Source organism: Beauveria bassiana (genome assembly GCF_000280675.1).
Source record: "Beauveria bassiana ARSEF 2860 unplaced genomic scaffold BBA_S00009, whole genome shotgun sequence".
NCBI classification, from domain to species: Eukaryota; Fungi; Ascomycota; class Sordariomycetes; order Hypocreales; family Cordycipitaceae; genus Beauveria; species Beauveria bassiana.
Window position 1 is genome coordinate 279,179 of NW_007930844.1, and position 19,936 is coordinate 299,114.

The 19,936-nt window shown below is 53.1% G+C and overlaps 8 protein-coding genes across 8 annotated transcripts; 5 read left to right on the forward strand and 3 right to left on the reverse strand.

The window, feature by feature from the left end:
- Window positions 1-550: 550 nt before the first annotated feature.
- Window positions 551-838, forward strand: BBA_04088 (uncharacterized protein; the record flags this gene model as incomplete). Its single annotated transcript, XM_008599185.1, has 2 exons — window positions 551-685; window positions 755-838. 2 exons carry the CDS (start codon window positions 551-553, stop codon window positions 836-838), a joined length of 219 nt encoding a protein of 72 aa, XP_008597407.1.
- A 601-nt stretch (window positions 839-1,439) lies between these two features.
- BBA_04089 (zinc-binding dehydrogenase) lies at window positions 1,440-2,662 on the forward strand (the record flags this gene model as incomplete). Its single annotated transcript, XM_008599186.1, has 3 exons — window positions 1,440-1,572; window positions 1,650-1,669; window positions 1,748-2,662. 3 exons carry the CDS (start codon window positions 1,440-1,442, stop codon window positions 2,660-2,662), a joined length of 1,068 nt encoding a protein of 355 aa, XP_008597408.1.
- A 124-nt stretch (window positions 2,663-2,786) lies between these two features.
- On the reverse strand, window positions 2,787-3,719 carry BBA_04090 (short-chain dehydrogenase; the record flags this gene model as incomplete). The annotated part of the gene is made up of 2 exons (XM_008599187.1): window positions 2,787-3,595; window positions 3,650-3,719. The coding sequence occupies 2 exons, from the start codon at window positions 3,717-3,719 to the stop codon at window positions 2,787-2,789; spliced, it is 879 nt and encodes a 292-aa protein (XP_008597409.1).
- Window positions 3,720-5,035: 1,316 nt separating this feature from the next.
- Window positions 5,036-7,107, forward strand: BBA_04091 (uncharacterized protein; the record flags this gene model as incomplete). Its single annotated transcript, XM_008599188.1, has 2 exons — window positions 5,036-5,579; window positions 5,630-7,107. 2 exons carry the CDS (start codon window positions 5,036-5,038, stop codon window positions 7,105-7,107), a joined length of 2,022 nt encoding a protein of 673 aa, XP_008597410.1.
- A 250-nt stretch (window positions 7,108-7,357) lies between these two features.
- Window positions 7,358-12,257, reverse strand: BBA_04092 (HEAT repeat protein; the record flags this gene model as incomplete). Its single annotated transcript, XM_008599189.1, has 4 exons — window positions 7,358-8,146; window positions 8,214-8,887; window positions 8,946-12,085; window positions 12,160-12,257. 4 exons carry the CDS (start codon window positions 12,255-12,257, stop codon window positions 7,358-7,360), a joined length of 4,701 nt encoding a protein of 1,566 aa, XP_008597411.1.
- A 413-nt stretch (window positions 12,258-12,670) lies between these two features.
- On the forward strand, window positions 12,671-13,462 carry BBA_04093 (ribosomal protein L1p/L10e family protein; the record flags this gene model as incomplete). Its single annotated transcript, XM_008599190.1, has 2 exons — window positions 12,671-12,689; window positions 12,828-13,462. The coding sequence occupies 2 exons, from the start codon at window positions 12,671-12,673 to the stop codon at window positions 13,460-13,462; spliced, it is 654 nt and encodes a 217-aa protein (XP_008597412.1).
- A 479-nt stretch (window positions 13,463-13,941) lies between these two features.
- Window positions 13,942-15,768, reverse strand: BBA_04094 (Alg9-like mannosyltransferase; the record flags this gene model as incomplete). The annotated part of the gene is made up of 4 exons (XM_008599191.1): window positions 13,942-14,866; window positions 14,926-15,080; window positions 15,127-15,512; window positions 15,660-15,768. 4 exons carry the CDS (start codon window positions 15,766-15,768, stop codon window positions 13,942-13,944), a joined length of 1,575 nt encoding a protein of 524 aa, XP_008597413.1.
- Window positions 15,769-19,035: 3,267 nt separating this feature from the next.
- Window positions 19,036-19,793, forward strand: BBA_04095 (SCF complex subunit Skp1; the record flags this gene model as incomplete). The annotated part of the gene is made up of 4 exons (XM_008599192.1): window positions 19,036-19,105; window positions 19,183-19,280; window positions 19,386-19,556; window positions 19,617-19,793. 4 exons carry the CDS (start codon window positions 19,036-19,038, stop codon window positions 19,791-19,793), a joined length of 516 nt encoding a protein of 171 aa, XP_008597414.1.
- Between the last annotated feature and the right edge of the window lie 143 nt (window positions 19,794-19,936).

A 19,936-nucleotide genomic window follows, 5' to 3' on the forward strand; every position in this document is an offset into this window, starting at 1 on the left:
GCGCGGTACTGCGTTAGGGCAGAACACAGTTGAATCAAAAGACGTGTACTGTGACAGTTGTCAAGGTACGTACAATCAAACAATGAATAGAATCTAATCACAGGAAAACCCTGAAATTTTTCAGAACGTACCTCATTTCACCGCCCTAGTTTCTTTCCAACTGCTGATGGCTATTTCAAAGGCCCCTTTTTCGCACGTGGTGGTGGCGCGATTGCCGTTTCCAATCTGGCGCCACAGTGATGCCGTCATAGTTACATACAGAGCAAAAGACACGGGGCACTGAAGTGACCTCACTATGATAGCTACCCAAAATTTGAGGCTCAAGATATTCATAGTGTCATCCTGACATCAGGACACTTGCTAACTTGTTACTTTCAGTCCCTGATACGTACTGATAAGGTAACTAAAGCTCAACAATTGTGGATGCTCTCATTGGTATGGATAATATATATCCGAAGTTCGAACGGAACTTGCATCTCTTCTTTCATTTGCATTTCCAATCTTTTTTCTACACCAAACTTTTTTGACAAGAAAAAAAAAATCCGAAAAAATGTCCGAAGGCAGACAGTCCCCTTCACCGCAGCGCCAAACGGGTGCCCAGGTCAACGATCCTCCCGGTTCCGGGGTACACTCAAAAAACAAGACTTCGGAGCAAGTACAAGACGCATCCAAGTCACAATTAGGAGTACGCATCATCGGGTGATTTTTTTACCGCCCCTGAATGAACGCTAACGATTGCTTTTTGTGAATTAAGAATTTGTCTTCGAACCCGCGCGGACCGATGGAAGATTCACTCGAGAGCAAGTTTTCAAAGGGCACAGGAAATAATACAAGTTAGATTGATAAGCAAAATGCTTTATAATAAAAAATGGTTTGAAATCATAGCCACAATAGACCCAGATTGAATTAATTCTCCATGTTTTTATTTTTTTCTTGCATCGACATCCCCACCAAGTAGCGGATCTGGACTTGTGCGGCAGTTAGCGGCATCGCATGCAACGCGTCCGGAAAGAAGCCAACGCATGCATCTCTTGGTTTAGCAGTCGAGAGTGCGTGATGTTGAAACATTCATTTGCGTGATGAGGGAACATTAGCATTTCCCGATTCACGAAGCCACTCCAGGAGAATCATCACGTTCCTTCCCGTTTCAGTAGTAGCAGAATTCAGGTCCATACATGGTTCCAATACTAATTGTTTCATACAGGTCATTTATTCTCTTCATTGGTGTGCGGGTCTCATTGACGTCAAAAGTCTGGGCATGGACCTCGGCCGAGATCCGACTACCAAGACAAATATTAAAAATACAGTTTGGCTTCAAGCTTCAAGCTTCAAACTTTGCTCACTATAAAGGCAATACACCCCTCTTCAATAAACATGTATTTCAGTATTTCAACATCAAGACATTCGACATTGTACATTGTACATCTCACCCATACATCATGACTGCTCAGATTCCCGCCACCACCAAGCAATGGACAGTTAGCTCTATAGATGGCAGCGAAGGCCTCGGTGCCCTCAAGCTCAACAAAGTGGCCGTTACTCCACCGGGCGACAGTCAAGTGTTGGTAAAATGTATGTTTCTCATCTCCTGCGACTGAAACTCGAAAAAAAAAAAAGAATACCATAGTATGCTAACAAGACAATTGTAGTGGAGGCTGCATCTCTCAATGTGAGCTTCTTCCTTTGCCGACAAATATACCTGGGTCACCTTTGAAAATTCAAAAAGCTAACTCGTAACCTCGGACAGTTTCGTGATCTCATCATCCCTCTTGGCAAGTATCCCTTTGCCGCCAAGAAGAACGTCATTCCGGGCTCCGACGGCGCCGGCACCGTCATCGCCGTCGGCAAGCGGGTGACTCGCTTCAAGCCGGGCGACAAGGTCATCACGCTCTTCAACCAGGAGCACATTGGCGGGCCCGTCGACTCGGTCAACGTGCTCAGCGGTCTCGGCGGCGCCATTGACGGCGTGTTCCGCGCCGTTGGCGCCTTCAACGAGCAAGGGCTCGTGCACCGTCCCAGCAGCCTCTCGGCCGTCGAGGCCGCCACGCTGCCCTGCTCGGCGCTGACGGCCTGGAACGCCCTCTACGGGCAGACCGACGCCCAAATCACCGCGGGCCAGTGGGTGCTCACGCAAGGGACCGGCGGCGTGAGCATCTCGGCGCTGCAGTTTGCCAAGGCCGCCGGCGCCCGCGTCATTGCCACGACGGGCTCCCGGGATAAGGAGGCGACCCTGAAGAAGCTCGGCGCCGACCACGTCATCAACTACAAGGAGACGCCCGACTGGGGCGCCAAGGCGCGCGAGATTACCGGCGGCGTCGGCGTCGACCACGTCATCGAGGTGGCCGGCCCGTCGTCCATGCGCCAGAGCATCAAGGCCATCAAGATTGCGGGCGTCATTACCATTATCGGCTTCGTGGGCGGCGCAGAGGGCGAAAAGGAGCCGGGCTTCCTCGAGTGTCTCAACAACCTGTTTACCGCTCGCGGCGTGCTCGTCGGCAACAGAGTGCAGCTCGAGGACATGTGCCGTGCCATTGACGCCAACGCCGACCGTCTGCGGCCTGTAGTCGACTCCAAGGTTTTTGGTCTGGAACAGCTCAAAGAGGCATACGAGTATCTCCAGTCTGGCAAGCACTTTGGCAAGGTGTGCATCAAGATTGATTAGTTGTACCAAGAGCATGAACGTTGAAACTGTATCAAATTTGATAAAAGTTGTACTGATAAGAGGAGGGAGTTTGAATCAAATTTTATTAAAATGAGAATTCTGCTATTACATCTAGACAAACACTTTACATGCCAGCACTAAGCGTGTAGCCACCATCGACCACGACTCTCTGTCCGTTCAAATACTGGTTCACAGCAGTGAATAGCACAGTGTGAGCCATGTCTTCGTCACGGCCAGGTCTCTGAGCGGGAATTTGCGCCAACTTGTCCTTGGGCAGAGAGCTCTTTTGTTTATCATCGCTTTCCTTGGCCGTCATCTCGCTGGGAAACACACCCGGCGCAATGCTGTTGACGCGAATCTTGAGACCGGCCGCCGCAATCTCCGCCGCCAGCATGCGCGTCAAGTGCTCCGCGGCCGCCTTGGACGCATTGTACGCGAAATGGTGCTGGGCCGTCTTGACGAGCCCGGAAATGGACGTAATGTTGATGACGGCGGCGGACCAGCCGGCGTGCTTCTCGGTCGACTTTTGCAGCAGCGGCAAAAAGGCGGCCGTGGTGAAGAACATGGACGTGACGTTTGTGCGGTAGACGCTCTCCCACTCGTCGAATTTGGAGTCGCCCGAGTCAAAGAGGGCCTCGCGCAGCTCCTGCGCCGACTTGGCCTCGGCCACGTCGCCAGAGGTGCTGCTGATGCCTGCATTGTTCACCAGCAGGCAGACGCAGTCTTCCCGGCGCTGAATCTCGTCGACGAGGGCGTTGATGCCCACCTTGGAGCTAATGTCGGCGGTAATGGGGATAATTTGGCCGGGCGCCTGACCTTCGTGGGCGTCGGATGCCTTCTGGAGCTTCTCGGCGGTGCGTCCGCAAATGTAGACCTTGGCGCCGTTTGCGGCCAGGGCTTGAGCGGCCATGAGGCCGATGCCTGACCCTCCGCCTATTGCGGTGTGTTAGTGGTGTTGATCGTCAAGGGAGAGGCTTGGCGACTCACCCGTAACCACAGCCACTCGATCTTTGAGATCAAAAAGGTTCGATCGCTTAAGAGCTTCTGTAGGTGCCATTGTGCTGGAAATATGCTGTGAAATGTGATGTGATATGAGATTTTTAACAAGGTACGTGGACGAGTTGCTCGCTCTTTGAAGTTATCTGTCAGAGATACGAATCGAGCAATTTCATGGTTTATATAGAGAGCAAATAGCTCTAGAAATCAACGTATGTGCGTTTTCATAATCGAGCTCTAATGATGATGGAGGTGATTCGATGTGATGGTGTTGATTGACGGCAAAGTGACGTCAACTGACAGATTCCATGACGCGGATCTCAACGGTCTTGGCGGGTATGGGTGGGCGATTGCAAGATATATCAAAGCCCAAGTTGCACCCTGTCTCTCTTTTTTCGATGCATATTTCTTATGCATACACAGTCATATTGATCAATACTGCCTACCAAATCGTCTCAATTGTGCAAATCGTGCAGTTGCTATTGTAAGTGGCAGCACAGAGGTTCCATGCACCCCATCATCCGGAGTCATCGGTCCCCGCTCTGATGCTAGAAAAAAAAAGACTAAAAACTAATCTGCTCAAAAGTTCACTCAAACATCAACACTTTTACCATGTGTCAAGCAACCTTTTGCGGCTGGCCACATTGGCTTCCCTTCAACTAGTTACGCAGCAGAAACCTGAATCTGCAAATTGTCAGATTGGCTGGCAGGACTTCTCTATTCAATCATGTCAATGTAGGAATTTTAAATGTAAAATAAAATTATATGCTTTTGCCCAACTTTTCCTCAAGCCTGTATTGCAAGAACTCAAGCCTGTATTGCAAGAACTCAAGCCTGTATTGCAAGAACTCAAGCCTGTATTGCAAGAACTCAAGCCTGTATTGCAAGAACTCAAAGGCCAACTTGGGGAGGAGATTCCGGCATCTCCACTCGGACTCCCCCGCCTTGGCCCGCCAAAGAAGCGCCTTGATCAGTGAGAGAGAGCTCTTGTGAGCTGTCCGTCTGTCCACCTCACACCATTTCTAATTCTTGAATAATTCACTTGTCTGATGTCACCACCATACCCAATCTCGGTGCCAGCCCTGCAGCCTTGATTCGTGGCTGAAAGTCTTGTACGACAACCTTGTGGCGACCATATCTTTTCAAAGCCGTCCACGATCCTCCCACGTCGCCTCCATCCATCCATCATTGCCTTTTTCTGCGTCGCATCGTGGCCGTTTGCCTCGCCATCCCGTCCGGCTCTACACGTCCCCAGCAACCTCGGCGGCGCTATTGACGGCGTGTTTCGTGCCATTGGCATCGGCAATCTTTCTCAGAAATCTCTCTCTTTTTTTTTTCCCTCCTTGAGCGCCTCGTGCGCTGGAGAAGACCATCACCATGACCAATTCCCATGAGCCCCTGCAGGCTCTCGCCCCAGCCGACTGGAACGACCTCCCGCAGGATGACCTAGCCGCCTACATGAACCACATTTTCGCCCAGTCCATGATTGTCGTCGAGTCGATCCCATCCCCTTCTTCTGCAGCCACATCAGCAAGTTCAGGACGGGCACGCGCCAAGACCGAGTCCGCCGCCGTTTTGCGCAATGACGCCCAGCGGTTCCGGGCGCTGCGTCAGCCCGCGGCTTCCTTGGAGGCTGCCATGGCGCTGCGCAAAGATTGGAAAGAGGTCAAAGTCAATCCCAAGGAAAATCCTCTAGGTATCAATGTCTTTAAAATGTCCAGCAAAGACGGCAAAGGTGCCTGGTTCGCCCGGCAGAGCGTCCACGAGGGCCTCTCTTTTGACGATTGGAAAGTCGGCCTGGAGCGCGAGTTTGCTGAGAGTCTCAAGGTGCAAGGCTCACCGGGTGTGGGCAACATTCGAGGAATCGGAGCCGACAGACACGTGGAAGACAAGGACATTGAAGATGCTGGCCATCTGAGTGGTATGTCAAGACCCCTTGGTTCCTCTTCGCCTATATGCTAACATGGCCAGTTTTCCAACTGTCCGCTCAATTTCCGGGTCCTACCTCACCTCGAGACTTCATCACCTTGTTGCTTACCTCTGACCTCTCCCATAAAGCAGAAAATCAAGTCGGAGGTCTACGCCAGTATATTATTGTTTCAAAACCATGCAACCACAGCGAATGTCCGCCTCGTCAGGGCATCATCCGTGGGCAGTACGAGTCTGTCGAAATTATTCGAGAGGTTCACGTTGAGCCTCCCATGGCGAAGCGGTCAATGTCCGCGGCTGACCTAGCCGTCAACGACGATCGCCGCGCAAGTTCTGATATCAAGATGAGCAACTCGGAGCGCCTGCAGGATGCTCGGCCAGTGGCGGTGGAGTGGCTTATGGTGACGCGCAGTGATCCCGGAGGCAGTGTCCCTCGGTTCCTCATTGAGAAAGGCACCCCGCCTGGCATCGTCGGCGACGCTGGTAAATTTCTCAAATGGACCACGGCTGGGTCGCGCCGGAATTGGGACGAGTCTGTCACAGCATCTACCACGCAAACACCGGCAGAAAAAATAAACGGCGCACAAGGAAGCGCGCCGGTGGCCACTACAGAGACGCACACCAACACTACTACGACGGCGAATCATCTCAGTCGCAGCGATAGCACCTTTCAGAGCCACGACGGTGACGATAACTCGGTTCCAAGCAGCAATGGCATATACGGCATCATCACCGGCATTTTCGGCATCGCATCTTCGGTCGTCGCTAATGGCCTCGGCCTCAACTACGCCAGCAGCGAGGAGAGCATATCCACGATTCCTGCCATTACCGTCCAGGAACACGAGGATGAAGGCATGGAAAGCGACAGCTCCTCCACGCGCTCTTTTCTGTCCGCCCTCGAGAAGCGCCTCAGCCAAGAGCCAAGGGCCAACAACGACGGCAGCCAATCCGAAGACTCCAAGTCCACCACCACCACAAATCCAAACGCGTCCGCCGCGTCCGCCGCTGCCGGCGCGCCCGCCCCCATCGGCCCCGCGGGCGAAAAGGAGCTGCGCAAGCTGCAGGAGCGGCGCCGCAAAATCGACGAGAAGATGGTGCTCATGCAGTCGCGGCTGCAGAGCAAGAGCCAGGGCGACCGCGCCAAGGACGAGGCGTCGCTCGCCAAGCTGCGCGAGAAGCTGGACAGGGAGGCGGCCAAGCAGGAGCAAAAGTACCAGCGCGAGCTGCAGAAGCTCGAGGAGAAGCGCGAGAGTGAGGCGAGGAAGGCGGAGCAAAAGAGGAGAAAGGCGGCCGAAAAGGAGGAAAAGTCGAGCATGGCGCTCGAGCTGGAGCGCGTGAGGGCCGAGCTCGACCTGGCCCGCCAGACCAGCCGCATCCTCGAGGGTCAGGTGCGCGAGCTGCAGGCGCAGAATACGCAGCTCGTGGCCAAGTTGGGCAAGATGGGCGGCTTGAGCAGCGCGGAGCTTCCGTTGCAGTCAAGCGGGAACGCGCCCGACACGGCTGCAGAGAAGCAGACGTAGAGAAGGTTGTCTGTCATATGCGCCCTCCTTTTATTATGCATTACATGAAGCATAATTGTTTTTTTACATTTGTCTTTTCGGCGTTTTAGCGTACTAGACCATCGGTGTTGATGTATTGGATTTGTCTTCTGGATTTTTTAACATTTAAAACAAAGAATTTGAATACGGCTTCCAATGCAGTGTCTATGTGTATCGATTTCTATGCCAGATTTATTTTCCCCTTTTCCCATCTGAATATCTGTATTTCTCTTCAATTCAGCGCATCCATGAGCAGTCGTGAAACATCATTGTCCTTTTCAAGAGCCTCTTGCTTGAGTCTTGCCACCTCTGCCACCAACTCGTCGCTCGCAGAGCCACTCTTGACCAACACCAGAAACCCATGCAAGATACGCGTCGCAATCGCAAACACCTTTGCGTCCGAAGCCCATCCCAGCGGACCATCCTCTTGTCCGCGCACCACTTGCCTCATCTTGCCGACGCCGCCTCGCACCCAGCGATCCAGCGCCGCCAGCACAACACCACCATCACCACCACCACCACCACCGCCACCATTCTCCCCGTCCCACGACACGCTCTCAAACACGGCCACCCAGCGCTTCGTCTCGCGCACCTCGTCGACAAACAGGTTCTGCTCCTCGACCGCAAACAGCGAGTCGTCAAACTGCAGCGCCGCGGCGAGCTGCTCCGCCGCTGGTGTCCACGACTCGAGAGCCGCCGCCGCCGTCGCCGCCGCCGCAGCGGTGAGAGAAGCGTCGCCGACGATGCGGCTCGCGAGCACGGCGCGAAACTGCGGCAGTTGGCCAAAAGTGGTGGCGAGCCACTGCAGAAGCCGGCTCGCGGCTTCAATGGGCACGAGCGCGACGCCCGCGACGTGCTGAAAGGCGGCAGAGCCCAGATCGCGGACTTCTTCGTCGTCGTCGTTGAGCGTGTCATATAGCGCAAGGAGGACGGGGAGAAAGGCCGCGGCTGTGCATTGCCCGCCGATGACGGTAAAGAAGGAGCAAAACGACTCTGCAGCGGCAAATCGTGCGTCAAAAGTCTACACCGGAAACAGTTAGCACGAAAACAAAACTTTCAGGAGCATATATAATCAGATAATGCGTTACCTTGTCATCGAGGCCGGCATCAGCCATCAGCAGCGCCCAGCTGTCCAGGCCCTCCGGCGTAAGCTTGCCTGCAACGTGCAGCGCTGCAATGATGCCGCCGCCTGCGCGAATCACTGCATTAGAGAGCGCCGGGCTCATGGGTCCAAGCGGCAGACAAGCCCAAAGGCTGGCCAGCTCATCAATTGGCAGTTTGCGTGTTTTGCCACCCTTTGAGAGCGCGTTGAGCACATCAGCCAGATTCTCGACCGCTGCGGTCTGCGCTTCCAGATACGTTGTGCGGAGCGCCACGTCCGTGTATAGTGAGCAGAGGGATAGCAGCGTCTGCTCTGTTGCATTTGCAAGATTCCATAGTTTCGGTATTGTCTCCAGGGCGGTGACAAGAGTGTTGACACCAGTGTGAGGGTTGAACACGATGTCGCGGAGGGCGTCGATAGAATCGGTAGCTTGGCATGCTAAAAAGATATCATGAATGACCTTTTGCGACTTGAAGAGGGCCAGGCTTGGCTGTTCTGACAGCTGAGGCGTTTTCGGTTGTAGTGGGAGGCCCTCCGCAAGTTGCAGGGCCCATGTTTGGTTGAGAACCTCGAGATAAGCAGCGGCCACGTCAGGACAGTTGACGTAGTCGTTTGCAACATTGCAGTGTGATAGAAAGTCGACTAGCTCCGGTAGATCGGCTGCGCATGATTAGCGAGGAGTTTCTCCCATTTCTTGAGATTTGGCGGCTATGCCTACCTTTGAGTTGGTCCAGAGATACCTCATTTAGTCTCTCAATCACAAACTTGAGAGTCAACAAGACGCCATGGGTATAATTCAGGCGCGCGCCCCCAGTGGTGCGCTGTGACTCCCCATATATCTGCTTGATCGTCCTCAGCCACTTGTCATGGAGCAAGCACGAGCACAGCGTCCTGGCCGCCATCTCCCGCACGTGCCAGACGCTGCTGGAGAGATAGTGCGCGACGTCGCTCTGAATCTCGTCGCGAAGTAGCTCCGGCGGTCCCGCTCTGCGGATAATGTCCAGCGCGGGAAACACCGACTCCGCCGCCGCCGCCGACAGCGTCGACGTGACGGCCATGACCCCGTGGCCCGACTTGAGCAAATCGCGGAGCACTTTGGGCAGTTTCGAATATCGGTGATACGGGATGCGGTTCGCCTTGCCGTCCCAGCCGGCCTCAATCATGTGCTTGCTCTCGTGCGAGCCAAACAGGCAGTCGATGAGGCTCCGGAGGAAGATGAGGCCGCAGTTGCGGATGGCCCAGACTTCGGAGCGCAAGCCGCTGGCAGCGAGCTCCAGGCACTGCGGCAGGTAGGCCTCGGATTTATTGCCGAGAGATGTGAGCAGAGAGTTTTTGAAAATATCTTTGAGGCAGTTGTAGGCGTGCACTTGAGGCAGTTGCGTATCATCGATTTCCGTCACTTGGGCTTCAGTGCTAGCGATCCTCATGAGCGTGTCCATGACGGTTTCAAATGACGGGTTGGTCGTGTTGGCGGAGAGGATGCCTGTGATGAGGGAGGGAATACCAGCAGAGCGACGAGTTGTTGATACTTGGGAGTTGATGGCGTTCATGGCGCCGTTGTACCAAGTCAGCAGAATATCCTCGTCGCCTTGCGCTTGCTCCAAGTGCCGGCTCTGCTGGCAGCAGGCACTGAATGTAGCAGAGACATTGGTGAAAGCGCCGCGGTGTCTGAGGCTGGACAGCTGCTCAAACGTCAGCCTTCCAATACCAAGATATACATCTTTACTAGGTGTCACGGCGCCCTTGCGTGATTTGTTTCGCATCGCCAGAATCATGATGCGCATCAAGTTGCTCGATTCATGAATAGAGCGAAAACTGTAGCTGATGAGGCTCTTGGTATCGAGTCCCTCAAGCTCTTCCAGCTCCGACGGCAAATGTCCCTCGGGCGAGTCGTCGCACAGGATATACTTGACAGATGCCCACGCGCGCTGGCAGCATCCTACAAGCTGCATTTGCAATTTCCCTACTGCTTGTAGGTCCTCGTCCGCGAGCGGGAGCTCCGCGACGACCTGCCACATGCTGCACAGCGAAGCAAAGTCACCGTGCACCGGCGCCTCGAGGACCGCGCGGCCGAGGTCCGCCTCCGCTTGGGCAATCTTACTTTCAAGCTCGCCAATCATGCCCGACAGCAGGGCGATGCGCTCGGCCGGCGTGGTGAGGAACCGGTAGAGGAGCTGATTTACGCGCGCGACGCCGTCTGCGTGGTCCGCGCGGGCGGTCCTACGCGCAAGATCATTGGCACGGCGAGACAGCTCTCGAAGCTCTTTCGCAGGGTTTTGCGCCTCGCTGTCCGCATGCAGCGAGAACTTGCGATATCGCTGATCGGCAAAGATCGATGTAAGCACGGTAGAGGCGACGTCGCGGACGTCTTCAAACGGATCCATGAGGAGGTCAAACAGCGCGCGAGCCCATTTGTCGTCAAATGCATCAAAGAATAGTGTCTGGTCGTCTGCAGTCTCCCACGCCTTGCTCTTCTCGCCCTCCATACGAAGAATATGGCCAAGTGCCTTGAGCGACGCAATGTGGCGTTGGTATGATGCTGTTGGGACCAACTCCTCACACAAAAATCTAAGATACCACCTGAGAAATTCTTCATGATACTCCAAGCACTGCAACAAGCTTTCTTCGGGCAGCGCAATCAGATTCGTCTTGTACAGGGCCGGCGTGTCGCTCTCTGATTTCTTCGCTTTGGCGGCTTTGGCGCGTACGCGTGGGATGCTGCGTTTCAGCACGGATATGGCCCCTCGAATGCGCTTAAACATGTCCCTGGCGCGTGCCGAAACGTCGACGCGAAATTTGGCGTCGGGGTCGGCAAAGAAGGCGCCCAGGTGCTTCTGAAGAAGCTGAAGCGCCCTCAGCGAGTAAGGCTTTGTGGTAGACGGCGAGGCTATGAGAATGGAAAAGGCGAGCGAGCGAACTTCGTGCGACGGGTGACCGAGGACACTTTCTAGAACCTCTTCTTGCAAAACGATGGAGTTGCCTCCGCTTTCGGCCGCGCCGTCCGAGTCGAGGTCCGGCTCCTCGACGAGACCAACTCTTTTCCCCGTCTCAAGAGCTGCAAGCTGGATCAGAGCCGGAATATCCACGTGTAGCTTTGCTGATGCCGACACGGGCTGGTCATTATTCATCTTTTGCAGGAATAGCAAGGCTTCTTTCCTATCAATCTTGAACAGCGGCAGAAATACATAGTTCTTGATGCGCTCAACGAGAGAAGGCTCCTTTGTAACAAACACAAGCAGCCACGAGTGCCACAGATCAATAGTCGGGATCTGATCCGAGCCAGCGCGTCCTTGACGTAGCATCCTGTAAAGAGTCACGACCAACTTGCCCGCCGCAGGGCACACAAAGTGCAGGCACATCCAGCCGAAAAGATCCTCGATAAGCATACCCCAGACCTGGATCGGCTCACGGCCCTGGAAATCGCTTCTGTAGATTTCATAGCTCACGCGAATCTCGTCCAGTGTGAATACGTACTTGCCGAGGAAGTGGTCCAACGTCTTAATGGCAGATTTTGCCACGGGCTTCATCGAGCGGCCCGAGACAATGGAGATGAGATCACCCAGGAGAGCATTTTTGGTGCTCGCTGCGGCGTGCTGGTCTGGGTTCTTGCGGAGCAGCACAGCAATGAGATCGAGCACAAGACGCATGGACCGGTGGTGGTCGTACTCGTTCCAGTCAATGTAAAAATTGAAGAGCTTGAGCACGACATCGTAGGAGAATGCCCAGTCGCGCAGAACCCGCGATTCAGATTTGGATGACTGCTCGACAAGCCCGCAGAGCCTCACGCAGGCGTTGCCTGAGACAGACTTCGGTTGCGCAGCCTCGGAGTAAAGGCGTTCAAACGCAACGACCGCAAGACTATTGAACCTTTGTCAGAGAAGATTGTTCAAAAAATAATTTGTATAATAAGTTTGTTCAAAGCGAACGCGTACTCATTCTGCGACTGCTGGGGTTGGCCTTCCAGCCATTTGATCAATTGGCCTGCATTCCCCAATAGCTCTTGGTCCAGCAAATCTTGCTGAGTAGCCATCGCTACAGGCGTTCTGCCTCGACGGCTGGCCGATTGACTCACCGAAGCTTAAAAATAAACTTCACCAATTATTTTTGCGCTGACTATGACTCAAAGGATTCGGTATTAGAGTTAACCAGTCATTTTTAATAACTATATGTCTGTTTCTCCGCATATCGTCTTTACCGTCGCTCATAATATGGCACTCATACAGTGAAGTTGTCGACTCTGCGCGGGTGCACGTGACAAGCCACGTGAGAAAATTTTGCCCTGCCACAAGTTCTAGAACCCCACCAAGCGCACCAAGCAGGCGCAAATTGTCCCACAGCGAAGACCCAAAATCTTTTAAATCTCGTGGCTCCGCTCAATCTTTTTCTTGAACCAACCAACTCCGTCCTGACCACCAATTGTATATCTCTTGGGAGACTGCCACCATGTCTAAGATTACAGTCGGTACGTGATTCCGATGCGTTGTCGTCTCTCTGTCTCTGCAGCGTCTCGTCTTGTGCGTTTCGCTCGCTGTTGATGGAATCGGCGGCCGAGAAGTGGGAAAGGAATAAGAACACTATACTAACGCACGTCTTTTTACAGCTAATGTCCGGACGCAAGTCCAGGAGCTCCTTGAGTACTCCAATGAGACCAAGAAGCGCAACTTCCTCGAGACCGTTGAGCTCCAGATCGGCCTCAAGAACTACGACCCCCAGCGCGACAAGCGTTTCTCCGGCACCATCAAGCTGCCCGCCGTCCCGCGTCCCAACATGGCCATCTGCATCCTCGGTGACCAGCACGATCTCGATCGTGCCAAGCACGGCGGTGTCGACGCCATGTCGGCCGACGACTTGAAGAAGCTCAACAAGAACAAGAAGCTCATCAAGAAGCTTGCCCGCAAGTACGACGCCTTCATCGCCTCCGAGGCCCTGATCAAGCAGATCCCCCGTCTCCTCGGTCCCGGTCTCTCCAAGGCCGGCAAGTTCCCCACGCCCGTCTCTCACGCCGACGACCTCTCCGCCAAGATCACCGAGGTCAAGTCCACCATCAAGTTCCAGCTGAAGAAGGTTCTCTGCATGGGTGTCGCCGTCGGCAACGTCGAGATGGAGACGGAGCAGCTCCTCGGCAACATCATGCTTGCCATCAACTACCTCGTCTCTCTTCTCAAGAAGGGCTGGCAGAACGTCGGCAGCCTGACCATCAAGGCCTCCATGTCTCCCCCCAAGCGTCTCTACTAAGCATTTTCTGCCTGGCCGAAGTTGCCTAATTGGTCAACTGCGAAGAGACGGAAAGCATGGGCTTTACTGGTATGAGGGAATATTATGTGTTACGAGTTCTTGAATGAATCATACGTAGATGTATTTCAATATACCCGGTCAAGCTGAAACTATTCGTCTCTGGTGTGCATGGCTAGCTCATTATAAGCAACGTAACGAGGCAAGACTTTGCTCTGACGCTCGGTCAGCCAGTAACACTGCACTTAGAGATCATTTCTAAGTTTTGATTAGTCTCAAAGTCACTTGTGAGTAACTCGCCGTCTTAGAGAGTGGAGCTCTCAGCGGTGCCACCCCATGGCTTGACGCTCGGCAAGACCCTGCGGGTAGTCGATGCAACATGTGTATTTTTTTTAGTATTTTTGATCGCATTATATACATTCGAAGTCTATAGAAATTAGGTAACAGAAATCACTATAGGTCACTGTGCTCTTCTAACGCACTTAGCAGCTTTTCGTGACGCGCCAAGCAACCAGGCCTCTGCGGCCAACAACTCTGGTCAGCGTATTCCAAAGGCCATCATCACCAATATCCAAGTCGTCGAGATTTAGGTGCTGGCGGTAACGCCACACCTCGCGAAACCGTAGCCCCTGCAGACCCTTGTTTGGCAAATAGGGGTCAAGCCATGTGGCAGAGGCCGGGGCAATGAGATAGGTACCATTCTTTTCCTTCAAGTACTCTTGGTTACGGCGATCGGCTGGTATGTCACATGTAGCGAGCGACGTCAGCTGCTGGAGTAGATCGTCGCCTTTCATGCCCATAACATCTTTGGTCTGCAAAACTGCATTCTTCCCATTGAGCAGCCAAATAGGTGGCGAATATGTTTTCCACCAGATGGCATAAGTAGCATCAGGCTGACCAGCCATGAACACTTGGCCAGGAACGATGCCTCCTTGGTGGTATATGCCCATAAGCACACCGAGAAATAGGTTGAAGATGATCCAGGCGGCGGTCCAGACACGTAATAAGGCCTTGTTCGTAGGAATTTGAACAGACGACAGGATGAGTGGAACCGTCGGTAGAAGGAAGCGCGCTTCCTGGTGTCGGAACATGGATAGGACTGCCAGACCAGAAATGGCCGAGTAGAGACGGATGGAAAATTGAGGTTTCGTCACAAACAACACGGCAGCGGGTCCTAGCAATAGCGGTAGGTTTGCAAGCGAGTGCTGGTACCATGGGTGAAGGCCATGCCGAGCGAGATTGGCCGTGTCTGAGTTGTAGTTGAAGTTGTTGAGGGGGGTGATTACTGGTCTGAAAATTAGGTCGGCCCACGTAACAGAATCTGTATTGTAGAATGCGGTATCCAGCGCAATCGCGATTAGAGAAGTAACAAGCGCAGCCGAGACCAGGACTGCGAAAGAAAGAGGCCTGTAAACCGGTCAGTGACGGAGGCTTGTACAGTGGGAGTTCGTTGCGCGCAAGCTTACCTATTCAGGAAATGGGGTATCAAACGGAAGCCGGGAATTAAGAGAAACGCTGGAAATGTAATGCGATTGAAAATGCCAAAGACGGCGACAATCCCGAGACCGAAGGAGGATAGGAGGGTAGATTGTTGCTGAAAGGCAGAGTTAGCCAAGACGGTCTGGCGGGAAGATAGTGTCGCGTCGCAAAGTCAAAGGCCAGCTTACCTTGGAATCAGTGATGCGCTGTATCAGTACCAAGCTCCACGCAACCACTAGCGTCTCTATGGAGTTTGAAAAGGTGTGTGTCTGGTAGGTCCAGGTCACGTAGGAAGAGGCAACGAGCAGGACTGCGATGCGGCGATGACGCGGGGAAGGAATCAGCTCGTGCAGGGCCCAGTCCTCGAGTACGAAGCTGATGAGGAACATGAGTACCCTGAGCGTCCAGAAGACGACGATGGGCGCAATTTCCCCGTCGTTGCCGTTTCCAATCCACAGCCATCGCAGCAGGAGCATGGGTAGGCCGTAGACGGGCCATAATGGGAATACGCTTCGGATAGGATTGTTGTTTGTGAATTCCCAGGTTCGTCGCACGGGATAGCTAAAGATTTCGCCTGCAAAAGTCAGTCAGCGATGTCGACTCACACAACACGACGGAGCTGCGACAGGCTCTGCACATGCGATGCGCCAGCTTGCAGACTGAATCTGTACGCGCGAATGCGCATTGCTCAGTGCAATTTATGCGCGAGGATCAAACACACCTGCTATCACTTCTGGGCCTTGAAAGTTTTCGTCGGGATGGAGGTAACTAGGCGAAAGGGCGAACCACAGTCGGATAGCGACGAGGAGTAGATAGGAGCGCCTCCACATTGTTCTCCTGGTCGGGCGAAACGCCTCTCAGGGCTGATGCGATGGCGGCTTGTCGGAGGCTGCGAGCAAAGCAACGACATGAGGTGGCTCGAAGCCGGGCGGCGCGCGCGCGCCAAGTAAATGGATGCGCCAGCTGCTGACACCAAAAAGAGAAGCAGAGTAGAGCGCGCGCGTTGCTATCTAGTCGAGAGGGTGAGAGAGGAGAGGATGGCCGAGAAGATCGGATTCCACCGCGAAAAAAAGAGTATTAAAATAAGGACTTAAAGACAAGAGGAGTGGGAAGGTTTTGGGAAAGAAAATGACCCAAGGAGATGGAATAGAAAAGAAACAAAAATGGTGGTGGTGCGAGCCTGGAAGAGACAGAAGCAAAACCTGAAGCGTGGCAAGTTCTATTATTACAGTACTTCGTACAGAGGGCGAGCTGACAGCGGGAGGCCCGCATATCCTTCTCCGAATGTCTGATTTCAGGGCAAGGTACCTGGCGGGAAGTGCCTTGGTGGGCATCACGGCATGTACTACCTATCAGTACAGGTCACTGCTTGCGGGCGCTCTGGAATCTCAGCGGCCAGCCACTGAGTGCACGGTACCTGCAAACGGACAAGGGGCTTTTGGGGCCAACAGGGAGGATTAAAAGCCATAACAAGAATTTGGGGGCAAAAGCTCTTAAATTGCGGGTAGCTTAAGAAAAAATTTGAATATGATCTTGACAAATGTAGGCCGCCAAGGCTGCCTGGCTGCTTACTTGTCTGAACGCTTGCATGTCTCTGCAAGGGCAGCATGACCTCATCACTGGTTGTTGTCTTGGCCATTTTCGAGGGATAAGCGCGTTGTGATTGGACGTGGCTGTCATGACCAAAAGACTCACGCCATCATCAGCGTGACCAAGTGACGTGATCGCGAAGATAATTAAATGCATCTCCCACGACACTGACTGTGCTGAAGAAAAGGGGTCGTGAGTGGCATGACAAGAGTTCAGGGGGTTCCTGGTATGAACTGGGTCCACCGGCTGCTGGTTTGCTGCAGCGTCTCGCTAGAAATTCGCTAACCAACAAATCGCTAAGCCCTGGGACCGGGCCGTCCGCAACTCAGCATCCACTGCATCTCCACCTCTGCCTACTAATTATTGTTTGCGTCCAACAGTTGTCCCAGACCGACATGTTGAGAATCTCGCGGTTTGCATGACAGATCGATGATATGATGATAGTGATTTTTCGCTTTCGCTGTGCATTACTTGAACGCTTGGCCCCCCGTCAGCCCCCGTCACGGCCTCACCATCGTCTTCTGTGGCTGCTATGGCTATTAGCTGGAACGTGATGGACCCAGCAGGGCACCATATTTGCCATCAAACAACACCATCACTGAGGTGTCAACTTCGACAATTTCGGCCTAAGTTCTCGAAGAAACTGTCAAGCCGCCAGCCGTTCTACCTGTGCTTCGTGGTGTCTCGGGAGATGAATGGCGTCGGTCAACATGCTCGTGTAAAAACCCTGCAGAAAATTGGAGGTAAAAGGTAGTTGGTTGCTAGAAAAACATCATCAATGGAAAGAGGAAGAAAGAAAAACAGAGTTAGAACATGTCACCATTTCTTTGACAACCGAAATAGCGACAGAATCTTTCAACCTAGCTGTGCCTTTGCCGTCGTGTAATAAAAAAGAGGATTTCTCACACGCAACAACCGGGAGAGATGATCACAAACTGAAACCGATACAGAAAGCCGTAACGAAAGACTCGATAAGCTACCGAGCATTTAAAACGGCAGATAAACTTCCCGTCAACTTCTCAGCACCAACAGCCACAGTACAGGTGACACCTCGCGTTTCATCCCCTCCGTCGAATCAATACCTTGCTTTTGCCGCTACGGTAATTCGCGATGCACCCGTCGACATACTTGCCCGAGTCTAGATGGCGATACTGATTATGTAATGTCAAGGAGTTAGAAAGCATGCAGACTGCACGTTGGCCGACTCTTCTATAAGCTTTTGCTAGGTGTGTTGGCTCTTGTATACGGCGACAACAACACAAGCCGTATATCGACCTACGCAAGGTAATAATGCTCCTAGAGTGCCTTTTGATGACACAAGATGTCAATAACAATATGACGTACGGCGTAGAGGTCCAGGTTCCGTGGGTATAGAAATGGGCGCACGTTACTTTGCTGTCGTTTCGACGAGGCGGCTTGTAAGCCGAATTCACGCTGCTTGGTGTTTTTATCATCCCAGCAATCAAGCCGGGAAATGCTACCCTCCTTCATGTCAGGCGATGTACGGAATGAGCTAGCATCTCCAACAAAGGTTCGTTGGATGTCTTGGGAAAAATGTGGCTAGAAGTTTGACGCAGAATCTTAACGCCGCTTTCACAGACCAACGAACGGCAAACTTTGGGAATCGAGCAGGCACCTATGAAGATGACCCCGACTCCCAAGGACAAACTTACAATGGGGCCTGTGAATAAAGGAGACGGGAGCACACCGCGACCACAAGTAGTATACGACCGTTGCCTTCGCCATGTCCTACCGAACAGGGCCGTTTGATTTTTCATCGTATTTTAGTTTGAAGTTACACAAGAAGGAACGAAATACTTTCTTGCACTGACCGGCCTAGCGAGCATAAAGTCTTGTGGCTGCAAAAAGAGTGCAACAAGCGGCGCCACGAAAGAGTCACGAGTCGCGACACCAACAGCCTGGCTTCTGTTGCGGGTGAGAGCGGGCCTAGTAATAGGCAGCACAGGGCTCACGGCGGGTGGGCGGCACGAACAAAGGCTCCCTTCGGGTCGCTCCAGGCGCTGTGCCAGGCGCTGTGTTAGCACACCTAGGTACCTCCAGGCATCAGCGCGTTAATAAATCACGGTGCCGTGTGTTACTTCGCCATAATTTGTTGGCATCAGCCATAATTGGCAAATTCGAAAGGTTTATAACTAGCCACTCAACACTGACAAATGCAAATATTATCGTTGTCCATCATAAATACCCGCCTCCCTTTCATCTCTTCCTCTGTCGCGTAACCATCAACTTTACCACCTTTCACACACACAAAGTAAGTCCAACACTGCCGCGACCCTGCCAGTCACCACCCTGAGACCCCGCAGGTGCTTCTGCCCGCTTCTTCCACTCACCTGCCTGCTTGCCACCTTGCCTGCTTTCTTTCGCAAACTGCCACCTCAACCGTGAAACAATCACATAGCATCACATTCAGCAACGACTAACAAATTAAACGCCACAAGATCCTACACTTCTTTTCTCCCATATCACCACCTCGTCACACAGCAAAAATGGCCGACACCAACGCCAAGATGTCAAAGATTTGGCTCGTCTCCAATGACAATGCCACTATGGAAGTCGGTACGTGCTCGCTGCCCGTCTTCGCCTCCAGCTATGTCGATGCCCTGTTTTTGCTGACACTTTGCCTCACGATTCAGACCGCGCTGTCTGCGAGCGCTCCATGCTCATCAAGAACATGCTCGAGGATGTCGGCGATGGCAACATCCGCCAGGACAACCCCATTCCCATCCCTAACGTAAGTCTCGCCACCTTTGCCTCGTGGTCGCCGTCAAGCTGCCCTCCTCCCTCCCATCCGACCATGACGCAGACATGGCAGAACTAACGCATGCTCTATACCTAGGTCAACGAGGCCGTCCTGCGCAAGGTCATCGAGTGGTGCACATACCACCGCAACGATCCCGTCCAAGCTGCGGATGACGAATCGGATGTTCGCAAGAAGACCACCGACATTGACGAGTGGGATCAAAAGTTCATGCAAGTTGACCAGGAGATGCTGTTTGAGATCATACTCGTACGTCTACTTAACCCCCCCCCTCTCGACTAGCCTGCAATGCTCATCTGTACCCCCTAGGCCTCCAATTATCTTGATATCAAGCCCCTTCTCGACGTTGGCTGCAAGACCGTTGCCAATATGATCAAGGGCAAGTCGCCCGAGGAGATCCGAAAGACATTCAATATTACCAACGACTTCACACCCGAGGAGGAGGAGCAGATCCGCCGCGAGAACGAGTGGGCCGAGGACCGATAAGCGCAATCCGCCTAACACCGCTCACGGGGTAGATGTGATGCATTTTTGTTTATGCTTGCTACTTTTATAACGGTTACCCTTTTTTTTTCTCTGTGATTGATGGTGAGTCTCATAGCTACAAGTTACTTTGAGCCCGCCAATCA